Source organism: Coregonus clupeaformis, chromosome 20 (genome assembly GCF_020615455.1).
Source record: "Coregonus clupeaformis isolate EN_2021a chromosome 20, ASM2061545v1, whole genome shotgun sequence".
NCBI classification, from domain to species: domain Eukaryota; kingdom Metazoa; phylum Chordata; class Actinopteri; order Salmoniformes; family Salmonidae; genus Coregonus; species Coregonus clupeaformis.
Genome location: NC_059211.1, coordinates 14,409,531 through 14,425,287, shown reverse-complemented (window position 1 = coordinate 14,425,287; position 15,757 = coordinate 14,409,531). Strand labels below are relative to the sequence as shown.

At 39.5% G+C, this 15,757-nt stretch overlaps 1 protein-coding gene across 3 annotated transcripts in view; it reads left to right on the top strand.

Annotated features, from left to right (window-relative positions):
• The first annotated feature begins 14,764 nt into the window (after positions 1-14,764).
• Positions 14,765-15,757, top strand: part of LOC121533736 (choline transporter-like protein 5-B) — a 67,279-nt gene continuing 66,286 nt past the window's right edge. For all 3 annotated transcript variants that reach the window (XM_041839930.2, XM_041839932.2, XM_041839931.2), the window contains exon 1: positions 14,765-14,985. In XM_041839930.2, the coding sequence (XP_041695864.1) occupies positions 14,949-14,985 (37 nt within the window). In that variant the 5' untranslated portion in view covers positions 14,765-14,948. The remainder of the gene's footprint in view (positions 14,986-15,757) is intronic.

The window sequence follows — 15,757 nt, the reverse complement described above, 5'->3', positions numbered from 1 at the left end:
GTTTGTATGTGTATGTTTTGTATTGTTTAAATAATAATAATACTAATAATAATAGTACAAAAAAAAACAACAACAACAAAATAAGGGTTCCAAAAGGGTTCTTCGGCTGTCCCCATTGGAGAACCCTTTTTGGTTTCAGAGAACCCATTTTGGTTTCAGGTATAACTATTTTGGGTTCAATGAAGAACCCTCTGTGTAAAGGGTTCTACATGGAACTTAAAAGGGTTCTACCTGGAACCAAAAAGAGTTCTTCCACGGGTTCTCCTATGGGGAAGACCGAAGAACCCTTTAAGGTTCTACTGTAGATAGCACCTTTTTCTCTTAAGAGTTTTGGCCTTAATCCACACCAAAGCAAAGCTCTGTAATGGAAGGTCACAATGTTGAAGATGATGACTTAGGAGTAACCCAAAGTTACTTAGAAGTAACCCCACTTCATTCTCTGCATGTCCACAATATTGTAAAAAGTCCTAACAATTAGGAGGTCCCCATTTCCTAGATCTTTACACACAGTATATTGTACATGGTATGACACTGATGGGGCGATTTAGAATTTAATTTTGCCAAAAAAGTGAACACAATTGCACACATTTTTCTTCTGTATTCACTGATGACATTATATATTTAAAGTTTTGCTAAATGTGGTCTAAGATATGCAAGTCAGGTACTAAGGTAAGAAAATGATCAGAAGTTCTGTAAATGTATTTTTCTGTAAATGTATTTGAGCATTTGATCATTGCTGTTCTGATATAGATAGGGCAATGTCAACATTAGTGGGACATCTGGTGTAGTGGTACATTTGTGTTTGTGGGTACTACTGTACTTTGGCAATTTTGCAACCCAATCACAACAAATGTTATTGGGTTGTTGCTGAATGTGTTCTGTGCAATGAAAAATGGTTTTGGTTAGTGGGACATTGTAGTGTGTGTGTGGTCAGATTTCCTAGATGGGGTGACCCGTTAAAACTCATTAAAAACCACAGTACAAATGAAACCTTGCGCTAGAATGATAAGGCTATCATTCTGTCAATTGAAATTCCACAATCTAGCTTTTGGTGTTAACATAAATAGTTACTGGTAGTGTTTTAAAATATAATAACCATTAATGTAAACAGTTATTATATATTTTATGAAAATCAGATTTATAGTAATGTCCCACTTGCCCTGAATGGTTTTTGAATAGTGGAACAGGGACCTTTTCAGCAATAAAAATTCACAAAATGAAACTTTAATCAATTTAAATGTATTTTCCTTCATTAGATATTCTACAATATATTGAAATATGTTGTTTTATTGTTCAAAACATCTCTGAATCAATTTTAGACGCTATATAGCAAATAAACAGTGAGGTCGCTGCCTGGGTAGGCAGATTTACTCACAAAATAAACCTTGATGAAGCCCAAGTTTACCATAAAGCAGATAGCTCCAACAACCAAATGTAATATCAATGTAGCCAAGATACACAAGCGATAGCCTCTGATTACGGCATATTTCATATCAGCCGACAAAATGACACACTGCTCAACTCAGCTCTGCCATAGACCGATGCAACATACACAGTAAGAACCAATAGGTGGTCTAAAAGACCAATATATGGACAGATTTCATCGGAATAGTTTGCAACACAAACTCCATAGCCTTTCACAATGCATTTACAATTCTTCCAATGTGGTGCACATAAACACACACATAATAATATTATTACATTAAATATTATTACACACACATATATAATAAATAAGATTCTAACGAAATTCCATATCAGCAATTGAAATGACTGAAATATGCTGTTCAAAACAGTCTATGGCAGACTGCTGTGACCGTTGCTGTATTGTAAAGACCTGCTGTGTATAGCTGTACACTGGGGAAAATAGTTTTGAATAATCTTTTCTAGAGCTCAGACTTTCTGACCTGAATATCACTGACTTTTTTGTTGTTGTTCGCAGTTGTCTTCAAAGCACCATATTATTAGCCGCTAGCTAGCTAACACAAGCTAGCTAGCTAACCTTAGCCAATCACCTCCGTCATAGACAGAGACTAGTTCTCGAGCATGATACCATAATGATTGGTTTTGTTTCTGATTAAGCCTATTGCTGGGACACCATACAGATCTGTTGTTTTACTGATCTGTTGTTTTCTGAATTGTATTGCTTGAGCTTTTACACCATCTGTTTGGGTTTATTCTGAGTTATATGATTTTCCTTTTATTCCAGTCTAAAGATATCAATTTTTTAATCTTACTGATTAAGCCTGAAGGTAATTTGTACTGTCCAAGAATCATTCAGTCTCCTAAGGGACAGATCGCAATTTACTGGGTGGGAGGGGTGGTCCAAAATAGTGGAGGGTTTTGCTTTGGGGAGAATTGTGTGGTTTTTTATTGGGCAATGTGTTTTTTCCCTGGTTTACATTCACTCTTTTGCAAGTGTTACTATATAATTTCTTCCATCCTAGCCAAATGTCCTCATCTGCTTGCATGTGCTTCCCCTATATCAAGGTGTTTTGGTACTGACCTTATGCACTACACTTTTCCATGTGCTAACTTTTACTATACCACAGGTCAATCGGAAAGTATTCAGACCCCTTCACCTTTTCCACATTTTGTTACATTACAGCCTTATTCTAAAATTAGAAATAGAAATCCTCATCAATCTACACACGATACCCATAATGACAAAGCGAAAACAGGTGTTTAGAAATGTTTGCAAATGTAATAAACATAAAAAAACATAAATACCTTATTTACATAAGTATTCAGACCCTTTGCTATGAGACTCGAAATTGAGATCAGGTGCATCCTGTTTCCATTGATCATCCTTGAGATGTTTCTACAACTTGATTGGAGTCTACCTGTGGTAAATTCAATTGATTGGACATTATTTGGAAAGGCACACCCCTGTCTATATAAGGTCCCTCAGTTGACAGTGCATGTCAGAACAAAAACCAAGCCATGAGGTCGAAATAATTGTCAGTAGAGCTCTGAGACAGGATTGTGTCGAGGCACAGATCTGGGGAAGGGTACCAAAAAAATGTCTGCAGCATTGAAGGTCCCCAAGAACACAGTGACACTCTGACAGAGCTCCAGAGTTCCTCTGTGGAGATGGGAGAACCTTCCAGGAGGACAACCATCTCTGCAGCACTCCACCAATCAGGCCTTTATGGTAAAGTGGCCAGATGGAAGCCACTCCTCAGTAAAAGGCACATGACAGCCCGCTTGGAGTTTGCCAAAAGGCACCTAAAGGACTCAGACCACGAGAAACAAGATTCTCTGGTCTGATGAAACCAAGATTGAACTCTTTGGCCTGAATGCCAAGGGTCATGTCTCGAGGAAACATGGCACCATCCCTACGGTGAAGCATGGTGGTGGCAGCATCATGCTGTGGGGATGTTTTTCAGCAGCAGGGACGGGGTAACTAGTCAGGATCGAGGGAAAGATGAACGGAGCAAAGTAGAGAGATCCTTGATGAAAACCTGCTCCAGAGCGCTCAGGACCTCAGACTGGGGTGAAGGTTCACCTTCCAACAGGACAACGACCCTAAGCACACGGACAAGACAACGCAGGAGTGGCTTCGGGACAAGTCTCTGAATGTACTTGAGTGGTGAAAATGTCATTTGAATAATGGCGCAAAAGCCCTGTAATTTGAATATTTCATTCGATTTGGATCAGTTGTGGGTCTACTCTCGACAGTTTATAAGGTCTAGAAAGGTACAGTAGCAGGCTAGTCTGGCTGTATTTTTACTTCTGATACTGAATGCGCTGTCTGTTGCAGATCATCATTCTCCCAAGTCGTCCTATAATAATGTGCTAACATTTGTTCCCGGCAACCCAGTTATTCAGGAAAACTTAACACATGCTCTGCCGCCTCTCTAATCAAAGTGGCTATTCCTCGCACACCTAGAACCTAATGCTTCAATATAGCCTAAATATTTATAATTTCATTTTATACAGTATGTGGCATAAACACAACCAGTCACAATGTTTTAATCTGATTAGGCTACTTCAAAAGTATGCTATAGGCATGGGCACGCTCATCCAAAATATAATTCCATTATACTCAAAATGGCTTGACCTTAACCAGGTTTCCATCCAACCTTTTTATGGGAGTAAAGTAGCCTACATAAAAATGTTTCACCACATCATGAGAAAGCACGCAGTTTATTAGGCTACAGATGAAATAAATGATGATGAACTTCACAGGGTGGTGAAAGTGCACAGTGATGAGGTTGATGCTCCTTTCAATAAATATCAAGGGTCTTATTCTGGTGACATGATGATCGATGCTTGGATGCCATTTGACAAATAAAAATAATCTCACACTTTTGTCCATAATAATTTCATTGTGTAGTAGGCTATACCTACACTGTATCTGCAAGCTGTTGGCTAGAGTGCACGTGCCAATACCAGAGTAGGCACAATCGCTGTACCTATCACAGGAGGTTGGTGGCACCTTAATTGGGGAGAACGGTCTCGTGGTAATGACTGGAGTGGAATAAAAGGAATGCTATCAAATGCATCAAACACATAGTTTTCCATTCAATATGTGTCGTTCCGGCCATTACTATGAGCCGTTCTCCCCTCAGCAGCCTCCTGTGATACCTATGCAACATTTTATGTGACAAAACCATCAGTACGCCTAGAGTTGGAAACCCATTTAACTTGTATTTTTTATTCGGTACATGGGAATTCAACCTCAAAATGTATTTTATGTGCACTATGCATTTACCCACATACTTTTATCTGCAACAAGTCAATTTGATAGAAATACAACTCTGATGGGAAAATGCTCCAGGATTTCCCTTAGGTAGTAATTGTGGGCATTTGGCCGCTTAAAAAAAATATTTCAGCCGATAAATAAAATGGTATTTGGTCAAATTGTCCAGGAGAGGCTGTCTATCACAGCCTACACCCTGAAATCGCATTTCAGCACCATTCTTTCACACATTGCGTGCATGCACGCCTGCTGCTGAGGAGAGAGAGAGCAACAGAGGAGCCTTGGGCTAGGCTACTGTTAATTGCAAAGATGGAGGCCTTTTTCATTGAAGTGAAACAAAAGTTAGAGGAAAAAGAGTATGCCTATAGTGAAAAGCCTACAGGGGGAATTTAATATAAGTTTTAATATTGTAGTGGACTAGGATGAGAAGAATGCAGGCTACTGTGCAACTCCCTATTCAGGTAGGATGCAATTTTGGAACTTAAATGTATTTATAATAATTTGATTTATCATTATTATTATTGAATATCATTGTTATTATTGTAAGCCTATTTATTCATCAAAATCTGTTGTTTAAATATGCAAAACCTGTTTTGTTTATTTCTGTTGAGACATTTTCATTGGCTAAATGAAATTCTGTATTTTTAATTGTATGCTCCGTATTTAGTTTATGATAGGTTATAAGTAGGTCTGTTGTAAAATAAATAACATTATGGTAGGCACTTGCCTTTGTTGGTCTACAGAATAGAGTTGAATATTTTCCCGGTTCCATCCTGAGAATTATCACTTTTCCAGTAACCCAAATGATTGTGTCCTTATCCTATGATATAGGCTACCGCACATTGCACCCCACAGAAAAACATAAAAGCCCATAGATGTAGCTATGTTAAAAAATAAGGTGACCCCGAAAGCCAGATGGAGATGTAGTGTAAATTAGACATGCATTCAGTCCTTATATTACTGCAGCATATGCTGCAGCAAATGTAGGGACCACAATGGAAATAAGTCCCCGACTTTATTATGCAATCCCGGTCACTTTGAAAATGATTTGTGTATATATGTATTTTTTTAACTGACCAATAAAATCAATCAAACAATCAATCAATCAACCCAAACTGTGCAGAGGCTGTTACAAAAACCCAAAAGTTGAATACCATTCAGATATTGTCAAGCCTAAGCCTTCGATACTGGGTAAGCCTACAAGGTGGGTGCATTTTTTTTTATGACACCTTGAGTTGGACCAGCATGTTTTACATGCAAACTGTCTGCCTAGGGAGACTAACTAACTAACGACAGGTGTTTCACTGAACTGTTGAGGGCAGTTTCAAAATGTGCAGTAGAACCAAGGCCAATGATTTTGTTATTGAAGTGAAAGACCATGCTTGGATGGATTAGCTGACTATTCCCTAGTTTCCCACAGGCAGTATATGTGTTTAATTAGATAGCTCACTGAGGTATTATGCATCTCAGAGATGAGATTAGGGGGGACCACAGTGACATAAAGGAAGCAAGTGCTGTCTGTGGAACAACATATATTTTTTTATTAACTAGGCTGTCTTTTACAGTAAAATTGCAGACGGCCGGCTCGCCCAAGCACAATGCAGGAGAGGAATAAGCAGCTCTGCCCCCATCTGTTTGATATTCCACACGCTTTTTGTCACTCACTCAATAGTCCAGCTCTGTGATGTGTCATCAATGTGACAATGATGATGGGCAATCCAATTTTGGCTTTGTACATTAGATGTACTTATTGTATGACTTTTAGACAAACTTATTAAATGTGAATTGTTTCAACTGCTCAGACATTTCCTGAGAATTACTTTTAACTTTTCAGTTTGTCACAGTGCCTACCTTTATTAAGCCCCTATCAACTGTAAGTATTTCCTAGCTTGCTTCACTTACCCTTGCATCAATAAAGGTTGGGAAGAATGTCCGAAAAATATTATATTATCTTGTATTTAATAGGAATACACATTGGTGAGCAGAGAAGCATAGGAGGTAGTGTATGGATAGATAGCCACACAAACTAAAAGGAGCTATACGGGAGGCAGTGCAGTGGACACTACACAATCTGCAACAGATAATAGTAGGTCAGAGGTGGACAAAGCTGCTGAATGTTAATGTATTCTGGACAGATGCTGGGCGGGAGCTTTGACTCTGCGGTCCCCGGGGGGTCTAAGAGCTGTTTCTGAATACATGACTCAGACTGTTCCAACTGCCAAGAGACTCCACATATCAACAGCTACCAGTGAATGGATATCTGGCAGAATATACTACTACCGGAGTTGACTGTCTAGTTCTCTATTGCCCGGTGTACACTACACAGGTCTATATTTCAAGCCGGAGAGTCACTTCATCTTTGAGGAAACTGTCGGTGTACCAGTGCAATACCCATCATACCAATTATGGATGCAATTTCCTCTTTCAGATAGACCTAATCTTTTACAGCATAATACTCAGGTTTGTTTTGTTATTGGGATCATTTTCTGTTGTTTTGTTTGTTTCGAGAGCGATAGCAGAGAGAACTCAATTGAATCACTTCCCTTTTCACTTCATGGGTTTCAATTATAGGGAGTCACAGGGGTCGATTGCAACTGCAGTTCCTTATTATCCACTGAGTTGAAACAGAGATAGTCTAGATAAGCATTACTCTGCCCTCCCCGCTCTGACTATGAACTCACTTCAGCTCTAAAATTTCAAATGGAAAATTGCATTGGGTTAAATTACCCATTGTGTCTGCAAATAGTATAGCAACAGCAAGTAATCAGTTTGAAACAAGATGGGAACATTATAGATGATGTAGAGTGCCTTGCAAAAGTATTCATCCCCCTTGCCGTTTTTCCTATTTGGTTGCATTACAACCTGTAATTTAAATGGATTTTTGTTTGGATTTCATGTAATGGACATACACAAAATAGTCCAAATTGGTGAAGTGAAATGAAAAAAATAACTTAGATCAAAAAATTCAAAAAAATAAATAATGGAAAGGTGGTGTGTGCGTATGTATTCACCCCCTTTGCTATGAAGCCCCTAAATAAGATCTGGTGCAACCAATTACCTTCAGAAGTCACATAATTAGTTAAATAAAGTCCACCTGTGTGCAATCTAAGTGTCACATGATCTGTCACATGATCTCAGTATATATACACCTGTTCTGAAAGGCCCCAGAGGCTGCAACACCACTAAGCAAGGGGCACCACCAAGCAAGCGACACCATGAAGATCAAGGAGTTCTCCAAACAGGTCAGGGACAAAGTTGTGGAGAAGTACAGATCAGGGTTGGGTTATAAAAAAATATCAGAAACTTTGAAGATCCCACAGAGCACCATTAAATCCATTATTAAAAATGGAAAGAATATGGCACCACAACAAACCTGCCAAGAGAGGGCCGCCCACCAAAACTCACGGACCAGGCAAGGAGGGCATTAATCAGAGAGGCAACAAAGAGACCAAAGTTAATCCTGAAGGAGCTGCAAAGCTCCACAGCGGAGATTGGAGTATCTGTCCATAGGGCCACTTTAAGCCGAACACTCCACAGAGCTGGGCTTTATGGAAGAGTGGCCAGAAAAAAGCCATTGCTTAAAGAAAAAAATAAGCCTACACGTTTGGTGTTCGCCAAAAGGCATGTGGGAGACTCCCCAAACATATAGAAGAAGGTACTCTGGTCAGATGAGACTAAAATTGAGCTTTTTGGCCATCAAGGAAAACGCTATGTCTGGCACAAACCCAACACCTCTCATCACCCCGAGAACACCATCCCCACAGTGAAGCATGGTGGTGGCAGCATCATGCTGTGGGGATGTTTTTCATCGGCAGGGACTGGGAAGCTGGTCAGAATTGAAGGAATGATGGATGGCGCTAAATAAAGGGAAATTCTTGAGGGAAACCTGTTTCAGTCTTCCAGAGATTTGAGACTGTGACGGAGGTTCACCTTCCAGCAGGACAATGACCCTAACCATACTGCTAAAGCAACACTTGAGTGGTTTAAGGGGAAACATTTAAATGTCTTGGAATGGCCTCAATCCAATTGAGAATCTGTGGTATGACTTAAAGATTGCTGCACACCAGCGGAGCCCATCCAACTTGAAGGAGCTGGAGCAGTTTTGCCTTGAAGAATGGACAAAAATCCCAGTGGCAAGATGTGCCAAGCTTATAGAGACATACCCCAAGAGACTTGCAGCTGTAATTGCTGCAAATGGTGGCTCTACAAAGTATTGACTTTGGGGGGGTGAATAGTTATGCACGCTCAAGTTTTCTGTTTGTTTGTCTTATTCCTTGTTTGTTTCACAATAAAAAATATGTTGCATCATCAAAGTGGTAGGCATGTTGTGTAAATCAAATGATACAACCCCCCCAAAAATCTATTTTAATTCCAGGTTGTAAGGCAACAAAATAGGAAAAATGCCAAGGGGGGTGAATACCTTCGCAAGCCACTGTAATTATCAAGCTGTTCCTTTCCCCTCATTTCCAATAGCTGTAAATCAGATGGTGTGACAGGCAGCTTTTTGGCTACTCTGGGACATTTTAGGGATGTTTGTTAATCAGGCTGTTTAATATGCCTACTAATGCAACTTTAATGTCTGTGCAAATGATTACATATTATAGCAAAACACAATTAATGAGGTGAAAAATGAGGTCAAATTGGACTTGCTTCTGGTGTTAGATGAACATGGAGGAATATTAAACATGCTTCAGACTATGTGTATGATATATTATGTACTGTTAATACATGCACGATTAATTTATGACATTATTAAGACAGCCATGCAAGGAATAACATTGGGGAGCTTATGTGATAGTATATGTTAGAGGCATTTTGTATGTGAAAGAAAATGTATTGAAGATATTTTGGAGCCTGCTAGATAGACGGCGAGTTAAGATACAGTTTTCAAGCTTTCTTTTAATTATTTTAACGTTCTTTATACTGTTTCATTTCATCCTGTTTATCTTGATAGTTTTTGTACCTTTTACCAATATCAATTGGAACCCCTCTATGCATACTGGAAACCATTCTTTCTTTTACTACTCATCAACAAGGAACTGTGTGACAAACCTGGACATTATTTTTGTAAGTAGGCCTGCAATAAATATGATTTTCTTCAACCAATAAATGATATACCATGCCTTTTCTTGGACACATAGAAACATGTTGGAACCAAACCTGTAAAGAGTCTAAAAGATGTGGCTAATTGGAACATTTTGGGGGGGTCATTCAGCAGACGCTCCTATCCAGAGCGACTTACAGCCAGTGCATGCAACTTAGGTAGATAAACAACAACATATCACAGTCATAGCAAGAAAATATATATTTCTGTAACCGTTACTGAGAATGTTATTGTAGTTGAAGTGGTCTGTTGATTTATCCTGTAGGTTGGACTGCTTTGATTATCATCGCTGCCAGTTTTTAAGTTTTTGAAAAAGCTTACATACTGTAGTACATGTGACAGATGGTAGCAATAATACTCCATGTTCATCTAACACCAGAAGCAAGTCCAATTTGACCTCATTTTTCACCTCATTAATTGTGTTTTGCTATAATATGTTGCAATCTTCAGCCGGCTCCTCTTTCCTACAGTATATTAAATGGATTTAAGAATATTATTGTGATATAAAGCTTACTTCATTGAGAATGTATGTGCAGTTGAAATTTGGCCATAGAATCAATGACTAAAAATATGTATTTTCAACTTTCATTCACAACCGAAAATGAACCTGATTTCAACATAAAGAAAAAACGTTTTTTCAACATCCATAAAAATAAAGTCTTATTAGGCACAGACGTCAATTCAATGTCGATTCCACGTCGGTTCAACGTAATTGAATTAAAATGACATGGAAACAACATTGAGTCAACCAGTGTGTGCCCAGTGGGGTATCATTGAAAGTTGAAAGTTGAATGGAATGCTTCGCTAGGATTGCAATGAAGGAATGAAGACTCAAGCCTCGTTCAAATTACCCATAAACACTCCATAACGTTGCGCCGGATGTCATGCATTTCAATGGGGACGTCCACAGCGGATTGGAAATGCAACGCCCTCCTTGCGGTTGAAGGCTCTGTTGCGAGACGGACGCTGCATACTTCGATATTTTTCTAACTGTGCATTGTCCTCAGTCCAGCCAGAGTCCATCGAAGAACAGGAAGTTACCAAACCACAGAACAAGATGAAAATAAATTATGTGTTTTCGGTGATGGTTTTATGGGATAGCTAGCAACTTGTAAACAATTACCCATTCCTATAAGTGAGTACTATTTTAATACCATGCAATGATGAGGTGTGTTATTGGTCAACCATGGTTTGCCAGTGCTGTGATAAAATAGTGTAAAACAATGAATTTGAAGATTATCTGCACTGTATGTTTGTTAGCTAGCTAGCCAGTTTTAGAGGAATGATTCCATACATTTTTCTAAATAATGGCCAATATGCCAACATTCCATTCAAACAATGCACACAGTCAATATACAGCCATACACTGTCTGAAATTAGTTGATGATAGACTTAGAAAAGTTGTAAATGCAACATGTTCTGATATTTTATCATATAATAACACTCACAGCTTACCAAGAAAACAATAAATGGTCTGTTTACATATATTTTAGAGGCTATTGATACAGATAATTGGTATAAACCCCTTATAAACTGTATTTACACTGAACAAAAACATAAATACAACAATTTCAAATGTATAGAATTGCAGGAAATTAGCTTTAAAACTGCAAACTTGTCAAAGACTCCAGTCACCCCAGTCATAGACTGTTCTCTCTGCTACCACAAGGCAAGCGGTACCGGAGCGCCAAGTCTAGGTCCAAAAGGCTCCTTAACAGCTTCTACCCCCAAGCCATAAGACTGCTGAACAATTAATCAAATGGCCACCTGGACTATTTTTGTGACCCCCCTCCCCCCCTTTGTTGAACTGTATTGTTGGTTAAGGGCTTGTAAGTAAGCATTTTACGATAAGGTCTACTACACCTGTTATATTCGGCGCATGTGACAAATAACATTTGATTTGTTTTGATTTTAATTCTGCAGTTTAACCATGACTTCCCTGAAAGAAGCTATGAAGAAAGGGCAAAGATGTCCTTCAAAGACAACATATTAATGAGGGGGCACCTTGAGAGTTATTTAAGATACTCTTCAGAGGTACAGTTTCAGATGTTTTTGGAAGATGGGCTTGTTCCACCATTGGGGTGCCAGGACAAAGAAGAGCTTTGACTGGACTGAGCGGGAAGCTGCCTTCCCGTAGGGGTGGGAGGGCCAAGAGACCAGTGGTGGCGGAACGGAGTGCTCGGGTTGGAGGTAAGGAGGGGCAGTTCCCTTTGCTGCTTCATAGGCAACCACCAGGGTCTTGAAGATGATGCAAGCTTTGACTGGAAGCCAGTGGAGTGTGCGGAGGAGTGGAGTGACATGGAATAATTTAGGAAGGTTGAACACCAGGCGGGCTGCGGCATTCTGGATAAGTTGCAGGGGCTTGATGGCACAAGAGAGTTGCAGTAGTCTAGATCAGGGGTTCCCAAACCTTTTCACTCGCGGCCCCGCTTCCAGCATTAGTGAACATCCTGCACGCGCACACACGCCATGTCTATTTCTATGGGCACAAGCACTGTTAATGACACAAACTGTTCACACCCCTCGTTGGTGGAGAGAATTTAGCAGGTTTAAAGCTTATTTCCTGCAACTCTACACATTTTGTCATTGGCGCAAAGCAAACTTTCCAGTTTTAATGCAACATTTCATCAATTGTAATGAATACTCAGGGAGAAAAAGGTGTAGATTCACACGCAGAGCGTGGCAGGTGTTTATTACACCTTCGCAGAAAGCAGGAATTGTGGTCACAGGCAGACAATGGTCATACACAGGTAGGCAAACAGGCAGGTGAAACAAAACTAGGACTGAAGGCTAAAACTGGTTCTCACAAACGAGCTAGGAAAACGAACAATACCTCACAAGGCACAAATAGAAATAACTGAACTAAATAAGGAGCTGATGAGACCAGGTGAGTAACTAACACAGGTGAAATCAATGAACAAAAATTAAAGACAGGGCTACGTTCAAGAACACAAAGAAACAGGGCTACGTTCAAGAACACAAGGCGAACTAAGAAAATAAATACAGAACCTTACAGCAATTCTATACATTTTGCCATGTCTAATGTGTATTCATGTCATATTTGAGTGAAAAAATGTTTTACATCAATAACTATGGGCTACAAAACCTAAATAAAAAAACGTTAGCTGACATGGGCTAGTTGTTCTGGACATTTCTGACAAGTTATAAATAACTCTCCAAGGTATGCAATGACTAACATGACAAGAGGAACTGATGATGCACTACCCAATTTCGAAATTGCACCTTGTGCATTCGACTATTACAACTTTCAAGAGTAAATTTAAAGACGGACCCCGAGCACACAGCCCTGCAATCTCCATAGACAAACATTGGCAGTAGAATGGCCTTACTGAAGAGCTCAGTGACTTTCAACGTGTCAGTGTCATAAGATGCCACCTTTCCAACCAGTGCCTTGCAATCTTTGCCAGGGAAACTAAACCAAAACATGGATTGCTGTCATACCTTGTCCATAGACTGGCCCTCCTGTAGCTCAGTTGGTAGAGCATGGCGCTTGCAACGCAAGGGTTGTGGGTTCGTTTCCCACGGGGGGCCAGTATGAAAAATGTATGCACTCACTAACTGTAAGTTGCTCTGGATAAGAGCGTCTGCTAAATGATTAAAATGTCAATTGGATCACTAAAAAAATGTAAGGAAAACAATATGTAATTCGGATTAACCATCCCTTTAAAACAGATTCCCTTATTTGAACACAGGGTATGGGTTGTAAAATAATGATAAAGTAGTTGTATTTCATGTTAAAGCATAAACATACATATTCAGTACAAATAGGCAGACATGCACATTACATCCTGCCAGTACCAAGCCTACAGTATGTTTACTTGATTTATGGCTTTTTCTACCCTCTGCTGCCACTCCCTGGTCATGCTCATCTATTGTAACCAGTGTGTGTGTGTGTGTGTGTGTGTGTGTGTGTGTGTGTGTGTGTGTGTGTGTGTGTGTGTGTGTGTGTGTGTGTGTGTGTGTGTGTGTGTGTGTGTGTGTGTGTGTGTGTGTGTGTGTGTGTGTGTGTGTGTGTGTGAGTGAGTGAGTGAGACATTCCCAAAGAAATTGAGCAATGGTAAGAGTCACTCGATAATTAATTTGTGATACTGCGATGGAGACTCTCAGCTCAACACCACTCTTCTCCACTGGATGTCACATGCTTATAGGAGCTCTATGTGAGAACTTTCTCACAACACTCTTAACTGGTTAGGGGTCCAGACTTTGTGTTATTCATGACTAGTAATGTAATTGGATACTTTTGCTTGAGTTTAACACTTATAACCATTGCTTTGCCTTGACCCTAACATGACATTTCTCCCAAATCCTGGCAGGCAGAGACGGGATCTGTGCTGCCACAAAAAGCCCTGCAGAGGACAGTAATTCTCCACAAAGGGTCCATGTGAAAGTCAAGGGATGCCACACAGTAAAATAGTGAAAGTTGTTTGAGAGAAAGTTCTAAGTATAGGCCACAGAATTATATGCTAATTTAATATGATCTCTATCATAGGTTATACGCTATCAACCCATTCATTCAAACTTCTGGTGGATATTAGCAATAGAGCCTACTCACTGGATATAGACCTGAATAAGTCAACCTATAGCTAGCTATAGATTACATCAAAGAAAGGATAATTTTTTAAGTGTTCATGTATCATTCACTCTTCATGTTGTAAGTGGCATTAAAAAAACGTATTTAGATGGCATCTACACTGGCACAATAAAATAACAGTGTGCCTACAACTCTCATACATGTTGGTATATTGCTTTCCAATTTTACTAATACATTCACAATATAGATGATGGTCATTGTGTCAAGTGTGAATCAGGGCTACAACGAGATTCATGTATAACATTTGAATTGCCATCAGTGTGCCAACCTTGGTGCCAGCCGAGGGTGTCTCTGTGTGCGTCTCCTTTAAGAGTGTTTTTATCACACAGTTGATGACGCTCTCTCGTGCTGTAAACACTTCTCGCTCAGCTGCGTGGCGGAGATAGAGACAGAGACAGCTCATTCCAAGGGCTCGAGGTAGGCTAATGTATTTACGTAGACTGGGCCATTAAAACGCTATTCACATCTCACGCCTCATATGCTATCTCAAAAACAAAGACGGTGCAGAATCTCCGGTCTGAGGTGCGATGGCTAGGAAGACGGACATTCCTCCTTCTTACTATGGTGAGTCGCCACATTCGTCTTCGTTTACCGTCGGTAACCGTTCTTTCTTCAAGACATACGACAAAGGATAGCCTACAACCGTATGCTTCGAACGCTATTCTGACTTTTGTTATTGGGTCGCTTCTGGCGCTTGCACTGATTTGCAAAATGTAACATTGAAGCAAGATACAATATAATATTATGCAAACGTAACGCTCATAGAAAGCGCTACTTTGTTACAAAACTGGATGCCGAATTAACCATGAGTGAAGGCTACCAAAATAAAAATTGCTTCGTGATAATCTTTTAATTTCGAAAGTAGGCCTACTGGTTATAATAATGCCATGATATTGTTTCATTCACTCCAATTATGAAATGTATTACAAGTTAAACTGTCTATATCATAGTTTGCTATGGAATTCTGCTTTTGTTGTTTACAGAATACAGTGCACCCTCTTGGGGCTTAACACTTGACGTGCAGTGTACATAAACATATTGGTACAAAGGTTATTGTTACAGTTTTAAACACATACTCAAGTCAAATTCAAAATATTATTAAAACTGTTTCCATTTTCCTGTTCAACCCTTGACAATAGATTACTTAAAGACATAAAGGTATTGTTTTGATTAAGAAAACAAGTGAATTGCATCTGAAAGCCAAGATAAACAACAATGCTCATAAACAATGTCCATTGTTATTTGGCAAATAGGCAAACAATGTAAAGACAATATATTTGTCCCTTTGTCCATAAGTTTTCTGAATGGTTGGCATATGGATATTCAATCTCTGTGC